Raw genomic sequence first — 13,845 nt, 5'->3', positions numbered from 1 at the left:
TAATTATTTATTTTTTAAATTTCATTCGTTTTTAAGTGCGGCCGTCGTGACGCAGCGGCACGAGGCCGTGACTGTAACGCGACGGTTGTGTGTTTGATCCTCATTTGAAAGAATGAATTACTATTTATTAATATTTTTATTTCTTCGCTCTGGCACCAAGGTAAAAGCCCGGCCTTCAGTTCCCCACTTAGCACGCAGTGCCTCGAAAAATTAGGCAGAATGTGGAGAACGGAGTGTCTTAACACTAGGATCCTTGTTTGTTGTGTGCTGGATACCGCCTGTAGCTGATATATGTTTTACTGATGCATTTTTTTGCTATACTGAGTGACAAATAATAAACTTTTTTAACTTTTGTACACTTCCTTTACTCTTAAAAAACCTCGAATACCCGACCATGACGTAACAGTTTATTATTATAAATAAAAATTATTACAAAGAACAAATTTTAATACTTTTGAGCTCGGAGCATCGCCTGGGACGACCACAGGTATAGGTTTCAGGGGCCCCTTTACAGTTTTATTGTAAAACTAACTAAGCTTATTATCACATGCTTTATTTATTTAAAACTAAAAGTACCTACTTACTAAAAACTTGGGAAAAAATCTTTCCCTTCATTTGGTACAGTTACTAGGGCATTCCCCGTCCCAATTGACAACCTCTTTGTTCCACCACAAGTAAGCTCCGCGGAGAGTATCGGGTGCGTCTAATGCTAGGAACAGAGGTGAATCTGCCCCCTCATCTGGAGTCATAGACCCTTGATGTGAAGACATGTCCGTCCTCAAATATCCTGGATGTACGGCGTTTACTTTTACATCTAAAAAAATTGTTACTATTTTATTATTGCCCATTATTAATTCTATAATAATTATAAAAATCATATAATTAAAGAAAAAATATTATCATTTTTTGTACTCGGTTTACCTACCGGAGGACTAAAAAAATGATAATCGTGTATACGGATACGAATGTTACATTTTATAAGTATTACCGAATAAATTACTCACTTTTACTTAGAAGTTGTCTCTGCAATATCTTAGTCAAAGCGACGACAGCAACTTTGGAAACTGCATACGAAGAATTTCCCCATCTATCAGCATGAGTATCTTTCTTAGCTTCTTCTATAAATTGGTTCATCAGATTTGATAATTTAGTAATACTCAAATTAGGATCCTGTAACTGCTTCTTTATGTGCAAGCAAGGAATATTAGAGAGATGAGCTTGGTCGCTTGCTATGTTCACCACACGACCACTATTACTAAGTAAAGGCAGAAGAATTTCACAAAATAAAAGCGTAGAAAAATAGTTTATATGCAGAGTCTTCTCAGCTTGGACAGCTGGTGGTTCTGGGGCATTGCTTTTGAAGGCTATGGCTGCATTATTTATCAATATATCTATATGTCCATAGTTTTCTATTATGTGGTCACGAAATCTCATTATACTTTCTCGATTAGAAATGTCTAGTTGATGGTATCTTGGATGTAATCCTTCTTTCTCCAGAGCAGCGACGGCATCTGCTCCTTGGTCTTCATATAACGACGTGAGGTATACCACACCGTTGAATCTCTTACACAGGCCTCTGATTATACCAAGACCTAGTCCTTGGTTAGAACCAGTCACTACCGCTATTTTAGCACTCATTGTATAAAGTTTATGATTCTGGGTCTATTAGGCTTTTTGTAAACTACCTGCCTTATATAGCTTTAAAGCTTAATGAATTAATTCAATTTGCGATAACCCGGATATCATATAAGTGATAAGACACTTTGTAAAATAAAAGAATCATCTTGTAGACTCTTTCCTTATTCATAACTAGCGGCTTGCTCGTGGCTTCGCCCGCCTACACCTATGATATTTTTAATATTCTACTATTTTATTTACCAACAGATTGATTATATTATTTAATTTATATCTACATTTAATCGTCAATATCTAGTTTTCATAACTCAGACAACAAGCAACCAATTTTCACCAAATAAAACAACAGCAAACGACGCCGAGCAGTACATAACCTTCGTTTGCGAGTAGGTTTAGATCCTATTCTATATTTTTTTTAAACCTTTATTTTTTTCAGTTTCACGCTGTATCCCGCATATAGGAAAATAGTGTTAAGGACCGTTGTCCACTAGTATCTTAATTAATTTTGCCTGAGAAAATGCAATACGTGGCTACTTGAGAGGTCAATGGCAGCGAGCGCGCCCTCTGCGATTTGAATTATACATATGTCCTAATTAAATGATATAAAAGCCAAAGTTCATCTACATAAAATTTACTTGATTTCAATGTTTTAGTAAATGCTTGTCAAATAAAAAACGGGGAAATATCACCTTGCAATTTTCCATTATTGTTTGTCATATATAACAAACTACTACTAGGTACTACAGTAGTTTCAGAGGATCTTAGCGTTTAAACAAACAAATGTACCAACTCTTCCGCTTTATTGTATTAGTATAGAATTACTAACATGACGCAGAGTAAAAGTAATGACGACATTAAAATAATGAATGAGGTAAATGATAAGGCTTAGTTTTTTTCATACTAATTATAGAAAAAATACCCTGTCATGGTTGCTTTATCAACGCTAGAGGCATAATTGGGATATAAGTATGACTAAAAATAATTTATAGATATATGTTTCTTTTATAGCACTAAATGTATATATTACGAGAAAATACGGTCATATCTGTGTGTACTTAGTTTCTCCACCGTATTTATCATGGCAAGTGGTCTGGGAAACTGTTTGACCTGGTCTAGCCTAGGTGCCTGCCGCCCAATTTTTCTAACCACACAGTAAGTACCTACGTCACAAACTCAAATATAATTGATACGTGACATTCCACTACTGTCCGTGGGACCTTCCTTCCACACGCCACCCAACGGAGGAGTAGCCTACCTGTAGGAATGTTTCCAGGTTGATATGACATGAGTACCTTCAAAAAGCTCGTCCTTCTCCACCTGAAAGGCGGGCAACGCCCCTGCAGCTCCTGTTTCATTGGGTCCTGGACGACGAGGATCACTTACCATCCGGTGGCCTATACGCTCGTTTGCATAAAAAAGTAAGTGTTGGATTTTTTTTTAATAGTGGACTTTTCTTATTTTGTGTAATAGTTATCAGAGCACTTGGACAGTTTCTAAGAGGCGCCGGTCTAAACCCCGTTACGTTAAATATTTTACGTTTTCTAAAAAAAGTATTGTTCTCTCCTAAGTGGAATAACATCTAAAAATAGTTGATGAATTTTAGCCAAATTATAATTTTAGGCAATTGTCTTTGGGTAGCGGAAAAGGTCTTGCCAGATAAGCATGGAAAAGCTGCACTGGCTTCTATGAATGTTTTTAATATAATTGTATTACATTTTATCCGAAATAGCGACACATCAATTTTCTCTAACCCTTACAGGTTTACTCTGAGTTATGTCTGTAACAACCTTTAACTAGAAAGTTTATTTTCTTCGTATCTATTGAAGATATCTTTATGAAATTTGAAATCAATATATTTAAATATTTAGTAAAAACAATCAAGAGTATATGCATGTTGTTGCTCTTTTTTCTCTTAAAAAGAAAAACTGAAACAAAAATTAGAATCAAATAGTTTTTATTAGTAAGGCACTTAGGCTATCTATATACTGGTTTGATTTAATGTTATTTGACACTATAATATACGTAAAACTGAATATTTTTTTACATAAAACTTAATTAGTGGACGGTACTTAGAATTGACAGACAACATAAAAAACCTAGTGTTCTCTGTTTTCTTTTCTTTAAGCTGTATTATATATAAGTATTAGAGTAATTAAATTAATGTTAACACATACACTATAGTGTAATATTTTAAATCATATATTATTAACGAATTGGCATTAATGTGTCAAACCTTCTGTTGTGCAAAACACCTTCTCAGTTTCATATTTGTAAATATATTGATAAAATATTTCAAGTTATTAACATTTTAATTAATTTAGATTTTTTTTACAAATGTCAGAAGTTCAATGTGACCAATCACGAACATTAATACAATTTACAATGTCATTTTAAATTCGAACACATTTATTAAACATAGGAAGACATATTACTATACCACTATAAAATTTACATAATATATATTCATTTCATAATCTAGTGATTAAATATTTTAAAGTACTTAATTTAACTTATATGATATTTAATAGTAATTACGTTTAAGTTAAAAGTCCTTAAAAAACGAATTTATTGCAAAAACTAAAATCAAAATTAATCAATCAATAAACTAAAATACAATAATTGATTTATAATAAGGTGTTGCCAATTGTATAACTTTCCACCCATTTTAGAGTATTACTGTATTGCGGGAAACTACACCGTCAGACAGGGAAATTTAACTAGCCATCTATAGCTAACTTCAGGACAACTACGACTCGTCGATCGAACTGTAAAAATACTTTAAGTATAACAACAGGAATTTTCAAAACACCCACAATCAACGTTCAGCATTCAACAGATAAGGTATAACATCATCAATACTAACATCACCCACAAAGCCCACAAAGAACACATCTTCAATGAAGGCGGCGGGGAATCCCTTCAGTGGCGCCAACTGTAGCAGCAGTGCGGCCGCACGTTCCCCCGCGGGGGATCCCAGGGAACGGAGTACTCGGGATTGGTACTCTTGGAGTTTGCGGGTTAGGAATTCTGGTGCGCCATCTGTAGATAATGAAGATAGTAATGATTCATTTGTCTTATACAAAACATTTGTCTTTATAATATCTGTATTTGTAAAATAATATGGGGTTAAGGACAGACATTTATTTTTATATTAAATTGTTAAAAGAAACTAAACTTTAATGAATACAAAAAATACAATTAAAATAAATAAAGCAGTAAATTATATTAATAACAAGGCTATCTGACGTCACATCGGAGTAACACGGTGTCCAGCATTTTTGTAAAAATCACATAAATTAAATATATTTTTTGTATCTTTATAGTAGTTTAATAGGATTATATATATTCAGGATTAGATATATATAGAATCATGTAAATGTAAAACTCATTTCAAAAATGAATGTCTTTGTTCTTTCAAAATCCCCCTAGTAACCCTCTCCCCATACATACCAGGCGAGAACAAGCACAGGGCGCGCAGATGAGCGTGCTCCCTCTCTGATATGTGGAGCTGGTCCATATGGGCTAGGAACTGGTGGAGTCTGCGCAGGGTGGAGGACACTTCAGCCACACGCTCGTCCGTGTAGTCTGATATTGTTATCTGGAGATTAAATTGTTTAACTATTTTTAATAGCCATAATAAATAATAAACTGATATGCCGACAGCAAATATAATAAAAATATTAAATTACAAAAAAATATGATATATGACGAAATATCGTAAAGTTGTTGTTTTTTTCTTATCAGTAGATAAGAAAAACCATCGTAGTATATAATAAAAACAAAAAAAAGATTCAAGAGTGAGTTTTACTTTTACTCTTTTCTCCAGAAAAACAAATAGTAACTTTAGTATTCGATTATTCTTCATTACTTGTTTTGAAAAACAGTGACATATCACTTTTAAAAATATTAATATTTTTTTATAACCACAATTAAAAGATAATAACAAAATAAAAATTACTTCAGGATGACCAACATCAGTCACGGGCTCTGGTTGATGTCTTGCTTCAGCGCGTTCCCTCAACTCAGATTGCAGGTGATTGGACAGCATCGGCAGGAGAGTGGAGAGACCTAGCGCTTGCGACCATCGGGACAGGCCCAGTACAAAGAGCTCTGGCCAGCATTTGCGGAGGAGTGTTACTTGGATTTCGAACCTAGAGTAATAATTTATAAATAAAAAAAAAAATTTTTTTTCAGCTTCTAACTGTATCCAGCACATAGTAGGATAGGCGAAGGGAACCTAGTATAAGACATTTCCGTTCCCCACTTTCCGCGACTCGCGTTAATTGGAGGAATTGTGTGTTGAGTGGCAGAACACAGAGCGCTTTAGAATTTAGTGAGAGTAAGCAAAATTCAACAATTTAAAACAGGCTGAATTTGCCATAATCGTTTATTCCTTAGAACGAGTGAGCATTTAATTACATTCATAATACTATTTTACAATGTTAGAAAATACATGGCAATTCATTCAATTCACTTTGATAACAAATGACAAGTATACATCGCAAAATGTTCTGGCAGACATATCTCAATCTCATTCAACGTAATATCTCAGTTTCTCGGGTCATTCCCGTCTCACTCGCATTTACATGCGCTTGACGACGATATAAGTACGATACATCCCCACTATCTCCGTCCCATTCACATTGGCTGGACATCCAGCGCACGAGGACGGCGAGCACACAGGTCTCACCCGCTGCAACGCATGCGCGGCGACGGTGGGCAGGTGCACTCACGTGTGTTGTGCGACGACAGGCAGGGCAAGCGTCCACCGGGCAAGCGCGGCGAGCAGGCGCGCGGCGGCCTCGCAGGCGGCGTGCAGGCGCAGAGGAGAGGGCGCGCATCCCGCCGGCAGCGACAATGGCAGCTGAAGGCTCTCCGGCGTCAATATGCAGGCTTCGTCGGCTGTGGAGGGGAAAATAAGATCCGCGTTTTAATTTACATTGACTCTTTCGATTGTATGTACTCTACAACTAGCTGTGCTATCGTATCGTGTCTTAAAATAAGTAAAGTGCTTTATAATAAGCATCCATTATTTAACAAAGTAAAGTAAATTTAAAGTCACATAGTACTCATTCTTTGTACTTTCTTTACTAGAGTCACAGCATAAAGAAAACAAATATATAAGTTTATTTATAATGATATGATCAACTAAATTATTAGATATGAAATTTTCTATTTTTATATCTAGATAGAAACCATCCTTTTCCTATCCTAAAAAAGAAATAAAACATATTTTTACCATCATTCTGTGGTGTTTCAGCTGCATGTAACGCACCCAATGGTACTTCTGGGGGTGTTGCACCATATGCAGATTGCAGGTATTCATTAATTGCACCTGTGAACAACATGGTAGATATGTGACTTTTATTAAATATATATTTTATTGTTTTTAGCTTTTATATGTACAGGCATGTAAGTAGTTTTAAATATTTTTTTCGCTTAGTAGTAACGCTATACCTTGCACATAGCAAGGTACATAGAGAAAACATGAGGCATTAATATTAAGACAAAATATATTAAAGTGAAGGTATATTGTCTTATATAGTATTGAAATGTTTGTTTTATAGAAAAAGAGTGACTAGGTTTTTTATATTTAGAAGGTTCATCTACGAACTATTTTTAAATAAATGTTAATTAAAATAATTAAATAAGAATGATATAAAATTAAACATACCAAATTGTCCCATTTTGAATAAATTCTTTGCCAACTGCGTTTGTAGCATTAGTTGCTGCCGTCTCGCTCCTTCCACATCTGTGGGAGTCCCCGCACCCAAGTATGGAGATACTATAATAATATATTTTTTAAACTTCATACTGTATCCGACACAACGCAGGGTAAGCAGAGGGAGCCTAATATTAAATCACTCTATTCTGTTAAGAAACTTCCCACTTTCCCCGAATAATCTTGAGGCATTGCATTGCGTATTTAGTGGCGGAACTCAACACTGCATTTCGTCTTGTTACGTAACCTGTAACCTGGCTTCAAAATCAAAATTTCAAATAAAATCATTTTTGTCTTGAATTTTTTTATTTAAAGTATGGTGTTGGCTTCAATTAGCACACAGTGTTTACATAATATAGCAAAACAATGTTACCTATAAAATTAGCTTAAAATATTTGGTGTATATAATACCTGGGTTTCCCTTATTAAATGCAACAGCAGCAGCAAGTGCAAAGTTTAAAGCTGGTGCAGCAGGAGACACCGCGCCGAACGCATCATTCGGTTCTTCTTTAGGATTTATCTGAGAAAATAGATAGATTGGGGTTGAAATATAAATAGTTACTTTTCTATTTTTCTATTGAAAAGAACGTGATATGAAAATTAAAAATTTTAATATTTTAATGCAGCATAGACTATAGACCATTTAATTTATAAACCAGCCAAGCGCGACTCATACTCTAGCCTACCTATAAAAATGTTAAAAAAACCCTGGGTGCATGGTGCATGCTGCATGGGAATCCTTTGGATATATATTTTATTGTGTTTTTACACATTGACAGGTGGACAAACAGACAGCGTCTTAGTAATAAGGTCTCGATCTAACCTTTGGGTATGGAATCCTGAAAATGAATTCCTCTACACTAAACTTGGCTGTTTTAATTTTTAATTTTTAACGATTTTATTGCAGATGTGGGACTCGTCTACACACTAAGAAGTCAATTGATCCAGCGATCTGTGTATCAATTGAATTTGTATACCGACGATCGCACGTCGTGTACGAATCAATACGTCCGCTCTGTAACTAGTTGGTAAAAAAATATTTATTTTCTTCAATACAAATTAGCACGAAATTAGATAGAAAGTGTAGAATGGAGTGACTAAATACTAACTACTTTACTGACCCGACTTCATAAACCATGCAACTCTAAAAAAATAACAAAACATACTTGAGCGTTTTGCGCCTGTCCAGCCAATCCCAACAACTTAGAATAAGCAGCTTGTCGCTCGTGAGCGTCCCTCGCTTCGCCCTTCACCTTGTCCACTATTGGCTTCCGCTCATGTTGAACCGCTGTCCATAGAGAGCAAGAATTACTGCTCGGTGGATGTTTTTTATTTACATATATATAGTATGGTGGATGAGTCGTGGCGCCCTGAAGTTAGCTAGCTATCTGGCTTGATCGGATTTGATTATGGAATTTTTTATCTTTTTTTTTTATATTTTCTTTCTAAGTGAACTATGTACAAAATTCAGAAAAATTAACTTCAGAGCAGGCACAAGTCATTGACTGTACTGTATTTATGTATATGGTATTTAAATCTTGTATTTATAAACCAGTTAGAGCAACTCAGTGAGCAATTTTGAGATGCTTTTTTAATACATAAATTTTAATTTCTGAATGAAAACAGCATCTAACCATCATCTGATGATGATGATCATCATGATTTATATAAACGGACTTAAGAATAATTTATTCAATATTTATAGTATTTCATAAGTTAATCTCGGGAACTACTATAAAAATAATAATAAAAAATTTTTTTTTTCTTCCAACAACAAGCTGTTGTAGTTGCTTTTTAAGGAAGTCTGAAGATTTATTTCAATGCAATATAAGTTTATAGCTAACTGTAGCTACCATGTTGCTCCACTTAGAATGTGTCATGTGGTAATACAAGAAGGTAAGAAGGCAGAGCTGTAAGTAAAAGCTAGTATATGATTTTGAAAATTTTTCACGCTGTATCCCACACATAACAGGGTAAGCAGAGGGAGGGAGCTTAATGTTAAGACAATCTGTTCCCTGCTGAATTATTGTGTTGAGTGCTGAAGAATGTTGTGCTTTCTTGTTACCAGAGCAAAGAAATGAAAATATTAATATACCACAATTCAATTAAATATTCCATTTCTCCAAGTGGAAATCGAACCCACAACTGTCGCATTTTCAGTTCTATACTTGTGCACCTGCCCCAATGTGAATATATTAAATTATAGCTTTGTTCGAAATAATATAAGTTTTGTTTGTAATTGAGGGAGTGTTTATAAATAGTGAAGATTATTATTTCTCTAATGTAAATGAAGCAGTGCTGGGCTGGGCAAAACTCAAGAATTTAGTCAAATATTAATATTAGACAAAAACCATTTTTTTAACTATATAGATACTCACAGTCGCTCCTCATTCCACAAGCTAAACATTTCTGTAGTCTACAATATTGACATCTGTTACGGTGGTGTTTTGTCACTTCACAGTTCATACTGCCACGGCATTGATACCCAAGTTTCTTTCTTATTGACCTTTTGAAAAAACCTTTACAGCCTGGAAAAGAAATAAGAGATCAAATTACTTAAGCATCTTGTAAAAATTTGAATTTTTTGTATATTCTTTTATTTAACATATTTAACTTAATCTATAAATTGTATTGATTTAAAAAAAAGACATTAGTGTAGTTCTATTTGTTTATTCCATAATTTTTGTCAATTAATTTAAAAAATATATATTTAATTCACATTCTTCGGTAGAAAGTGTGTCTCAAAAACACCCTCTGCCTATCCCAATGTAGGAGAAAAAAGTATAAAGATATAAAAAAACACATTTGATACATCTCTTTTATATAAGAGAATAAAATTCTAAGGGTTTATAATAATAAAACATTCTACAATGTTGAAATGTTAAAATTACAAAGTTTTGCAGAACACATTAAGTATTTTGATGATGATTTTTTGATAAAATAAAAATTTACCTTCACAACTTATAGCACCATAATGTCTACCAGATGCCCTATCTCCACAGACAATGCATAACTCCAAGCCTCCTACTTCATTGCCCGCACTATATTTTAATTCCATTTGATCTTGTGCATCCATTGTATCTAAAATATTAAAAAAATATGTCTGTACAATATTTTCCTTTAAGATATATTCTATAAAGACTAAATATTCATGATTTTTAAAGTATTCATGTTAATAACTGGCATGTTCGGAACGCCATAAAGTTGAACAACAATAACAGCAAAAAAGGTTTTTGACTGCGGTGGAGTATATAAAATGAAGAATATAACATTATTATATTATAGGTGCCTGTTTATTACAGCACTAAATTACGGAAAGGCAATAAAAGATAAACATAATTATAATAACATTTTACCGCCACATAGGCAAAATGTTTTAAAATTATTTAGCTATTTACTAAGCTAGTGAACAAAATATACTAGATGACCATCGAGAGTACGGAAGACAAGATTCATTTCGCCTTTCACTTTGATTATAACACAAGCGTTTGGCATTTAGATCAAGTTATCAATATGTAGGCGGAAGAATTTAATTTAGGAAAAAAATGAGATCAATGTGCACTGTTGTAGAAAATATTAGCCTTTGCAGATTATATGAACAACAGTTATGTCTTACCTTATATCTGTCACAAAAATAAAATACTTGCCGTTCACAACACCAAACATAAAATGGAAATTATTATGCGAACATAACAAATAAAATAAAAAAAACTAAAACGAAATAAATAAACACGTTACATGACAATTGAGAGTTGGGAATTGAGTTGAGAACTTGAGTTCAGAGAACGATAAACAAAGATGGCCGTTTAGTGGCAATGGCAATAATGATGTTGCCAAGAGCTAACAGGAATAATTAACTTTATTTTAAACAAAATTAATAATAAATTTATCTTATGGAGTAAACTTATCGATTTTAAAATAACTACCTAATGTATAAGCATAAAAACAAAAAGGATTTTTTGGTATGATATATATATAAATTCAATTAATATTGAATCTAGCGTAGTTTATTATTAATTACTTATACATACAGTATTGTAATACTTATATCATATACCACAAATATTACAATTATTAATAATTGCATTTATACATTTATATACCGAATCATATGTATAGCAACATATAAATGTCAAAATCACACGTTTCTCAGATGTCAACGAATACGTCAAAAATGTATAACCTCGTGTGTTTGTGATTGTTAATAGTAACCAAAAATCGCTTTCAATTAACATAAATGTTTTAGAATTTATTTTCATAAACATATGTATAATGGCAAGCGTTGAGATGGATTATATGATAGATAAATTCCATGCATTAACTGAGAAACCAGTAAAATATTTGGCGGTACAAGAGGACATAAAAGGTGATATTCAAAGTTTAATTAAATCACTGTACGATTTTACTAAGTCGCAAGAACAAAATGGAAAATCGAAAACAAATCAAGCTCTATCTGAAATAATTATTGAGGACTTCGACGAGGAACAAATTTGGCAACAAATTGAACTACAAAATTCACAATGTTGGGATCATCTTGTATGGGAAGTAGCTAATTGCATATCTAGTAAAAATAATCTAACATTCCCTGTAAATTTTATCGAACATGAGGAAGAAGAAGCATCTAATGATCATCAGATGAATTTTAATGAGGATGATGATTCTGTCTCACCTAAACAGAAAAATGAAAAGAAAAGTAAAGTAAAGGCTAAAAAGAAAGAAAGCAAGGGAAATCCGAAAATAAAAACCTCTATCGTTGATGATAATTTTTTCAAATTACAAGATATGGAAAAGTTTTTAATTAATGAAGAGAAAATGGAAGAAAAAGGTAGAAATGTTAAAAAAATCATAGATGAAGATGAAGAATCTTTAGATATGTTTGAAGACATAAATAGTGAAGGGTCGGAAGAAGACGGAGGCAAAGAAATGATGTATGCAGATTTTTTTAATGACGAAAATGGTGAGTATTATGATAATGATGATGAAAATAATGATGATGAGATTGATCAAGATGAGAATGATGATATTCTTGAGGAGGATATTGTCACAGACAAAGGAAAAAAAGTAAGGTTTGCTGAGCCTGACTCTGAAGAAATTATAGAAAGTCAATCAAATAAACCAAAAAGTGATAAAAAAGTTAGATTTGAGCAACCAGACTCAGATGATTCAGATTCTGATGAAAGTACTGAAGAAGAAAATGTATCCAATAACCTAATCAACGGAAATAATGAGAAGGATGAAAGGAAATCTGAGTTTGAGATGCGTCAACATAGATTAAAGCAACAAATATCAAAATTAGAAGAGAAAACCCTAACTGAAGCTCCGTGGCAACTAAAAGGAGAAATTGATGCGAGTAAAAGACCTCAAAACTCATTGCTTGAGGAAGTTTTAGATTTTGACCTTACAACGAGACCACCCCCTACGATAACTGAACAGACTACTATTACTTTAGAAGGATTGATTAAACAAAGAATAAAAGATAAAGCATGGGACGATGTTATAAGAAAGGAAAAACCTGTGGATGACCAGCTTCTCTTCAAAAAGCCAGAAATTCTAGACCATTCTAAAAGCAAACTAAGCTTAGCGCAAGTTTATGAAACCGAATATTTAAAACAAAAACAAGCTCAGTCAGGTGATGTAGAAGAGGAGAAAGAACCGGAAAGTCATACTGAAATACGTAATGCTATGACAAAATTGTTTGCACAATTAGACGCTTTGTGCCATTACCACTATACACCTAAGCCACCACAGGCTGATGTTAAAATTGTTAGTAATACTCCAGCCATTTCTATGGAAGAAGTTGCTCCTGTAGCAACAAGTGATGCAGCCTTACTTGCACCTGAGGAGGTTAAGAGAAAGCGTAAAGGAGATCTGATAAGTAAAGAGGAAAGGACACAAACAGATAAAAATAGAGAAAGAAGGAAAAAGAAGATGTTGCAACAGAAAAAAGGTCATGTGGCAGATGTAACGAAACACAGAAATACAGTGAAAGGACATGAAAGTAATGATAAATCATTAAAAACATCAAAAGCATTCTTCCAACAACTCAATGATGATTCTAGTAGTTTAATTAAAACAAAAAAGAAATATGTTAAAAATAAATAATAAATTGTTTTTTTTGTGTGTCAAGTGGTTTTTTTATTTCAATGTATACTTTTACAATAAAAATTACAAATGACAATAAATAAACATACAACTCAATTTTTTTCTGATTATTTATTGTTTTTTTTAAATAAACTTATGCCTTATATTACAAAATATAAGTAAAGAAATAACTATAATTACAATATTAAAAATTGTTTTATTATTTACCAGTGACCTACTAATGGCTTCATCTGTTTATACTATAAAATTATGAAATTTTGTCATGTGATTTACTTTCGTACTCTAATGAAATTTTTATTTAAGATCCTTATTTTGTAGCAATATTGTTACAATAGTTTATAATTATTAAATACATGGCTTTTCAATTTATGAATCGGCTTAAAACG

The 13,845-nt window shown here is 33.1% G+C and overlaps 3 protein-coding genes across 4 annotated transcripts; 1 reads left to right on the top strand and 2 right to left on the bottom strand.

Annotated features, from left to right (window-relative positions):
• Positions 1–2: 2 nt before the first annotated feature.
• On the bottom strand, positions 3–1,794 carry LOC146529714 (carbonyl reductase [NADPH] 1-like). Its single transcript, XM_085201756.1, has 2 exons — positions 1,005–1,794; positions 3–814 (listed from the first exon to the last, which is right to left on the bottom strand). The coding sequence occupies exons 1-2, from the start codon at positions 1,636–1,638 to the stop codon at positions 612–614; spliced, it is 837 nt and encodes a 278-aa protein (XP_085057882.1). The 5' UTR covers positions 1,639–1,794; the 3' UTR covers positions 3–611.
• A 1,778-nt stretch (positions 1,795–3,572) lies between these two features.
• Positions 3,573–11,164, bottom strand: Hr78 (Hormone-receptor-like in 78). 2 transcript variants are annotated; one of them, XM_085201774.1, is made up of 11 exons: positions 10,974–11,164; positions 10,310–10,438; positions 9,736–9,885; positions 8,524–8,645; positions 7,769–7,877; positions 7,310–7,420; positions 6,875–6,970; positions 6,369–6,537; positions 5,594–5,786; positions 5,086–5,233; positions 3,573–4,674 (listed from the first exon to the last, which is right to left on the bottom strand). In XM_085201774.1, exons 2-11 carry the CDS (start codon positions 10,431–10,433, stop codon positions 4,451–4,453), a joined length of 1,446 nt encoding a protein of 481 aa, XP_085057900.1. In that variant the 5' UTR covers positions 10,434–10,438; positions 10,974–11,164; the 3' UTR covers positions 3,573–4,450. The 2 variants fall into 2 exon arrangements, with proteins under 2 accessions (XP_085057900.1, XP_085057901.1); XM_085201775.1 differs by having other exon boundaries at positions 8,524–8,642.
• Positions 11,165–11,491: 327 nt separating this feature from the next.
• Positions 11,492–13,483, top strand: LOC146529712 (U3 small nucleolar ribonucleoprotein MPP10). The gene has a single exon (XM_085202072.1). The coding sequence runs from the start codon at positions 11,630–11,632 to the stop codon at positions 13,457–13,459; it is 1,830 nt and encodes a 609-aa protein (XP_085058198.1). The 5' UTR covers positions 11,492–11,629; the 3' UTR covers positions 13,460–13,483.
• Positions 13,484–13,845: the final 362 nt, after the last annotated feature.

This window comes from Heliconius melpomene, chromosome 18, assembly GCF_056956725.1.
Source record: "Heliconius melpomene rosina isolate 202511_hmr_F chromosome 18, ASM5695672v1, whole genome shotgun sequence".
NCBI lineage: Eukaryota > Metazoa > Arthropoda > Insecta > Lepidoptera > Nymphalidae > Heliconius > Heliconius melpomene.
This window is presented reverse-complemented; position numbering and strand designations above follow the sequence as displayed.

Coding starts and splice junctions, on each gene's coding strand:
- LOC146529714 (XM_085201756.1), bottom strand. CDS start 1,638: ATGAGTGCTAAAATAGCGGTAGTGACTGGTTCTAACCAAGGACTAGGT. Junction 815..1,004: donor GAGACAACTTCTAAGTAAAA/GTGAGTAATTTA, acceptor CAATTTTTTTAG/ATGTAAAAGTAAACGCCGTA.
- LOC146529712 (XM_085202072.1), top strand. CDS start 11,630: ATGGCAAGCGTTGAGATGGATTATATGATAGATAAATTCCATGCATTA.
- Hr78 (XM_085201774.1), bottom strand. CDS start 10,433: ATGGATGCACAAGATCAAATGGAATTAAAATATAGTGCGGGCAATGAA. Junction 7,878..8,523: donor GACAGGCGCAAAACGCTCAA/GTATGTTTTGTT, acceptor CTATTTTCTCAG/ATAAATCCTAAAGAAGAACC. Junction 6,971..7,309: donor ATTCAAAATGGGACAATTTG/GTATGTTTAATT, acceptor TGTTGTTCACAG/GTGCAATTAATGAATACCTG.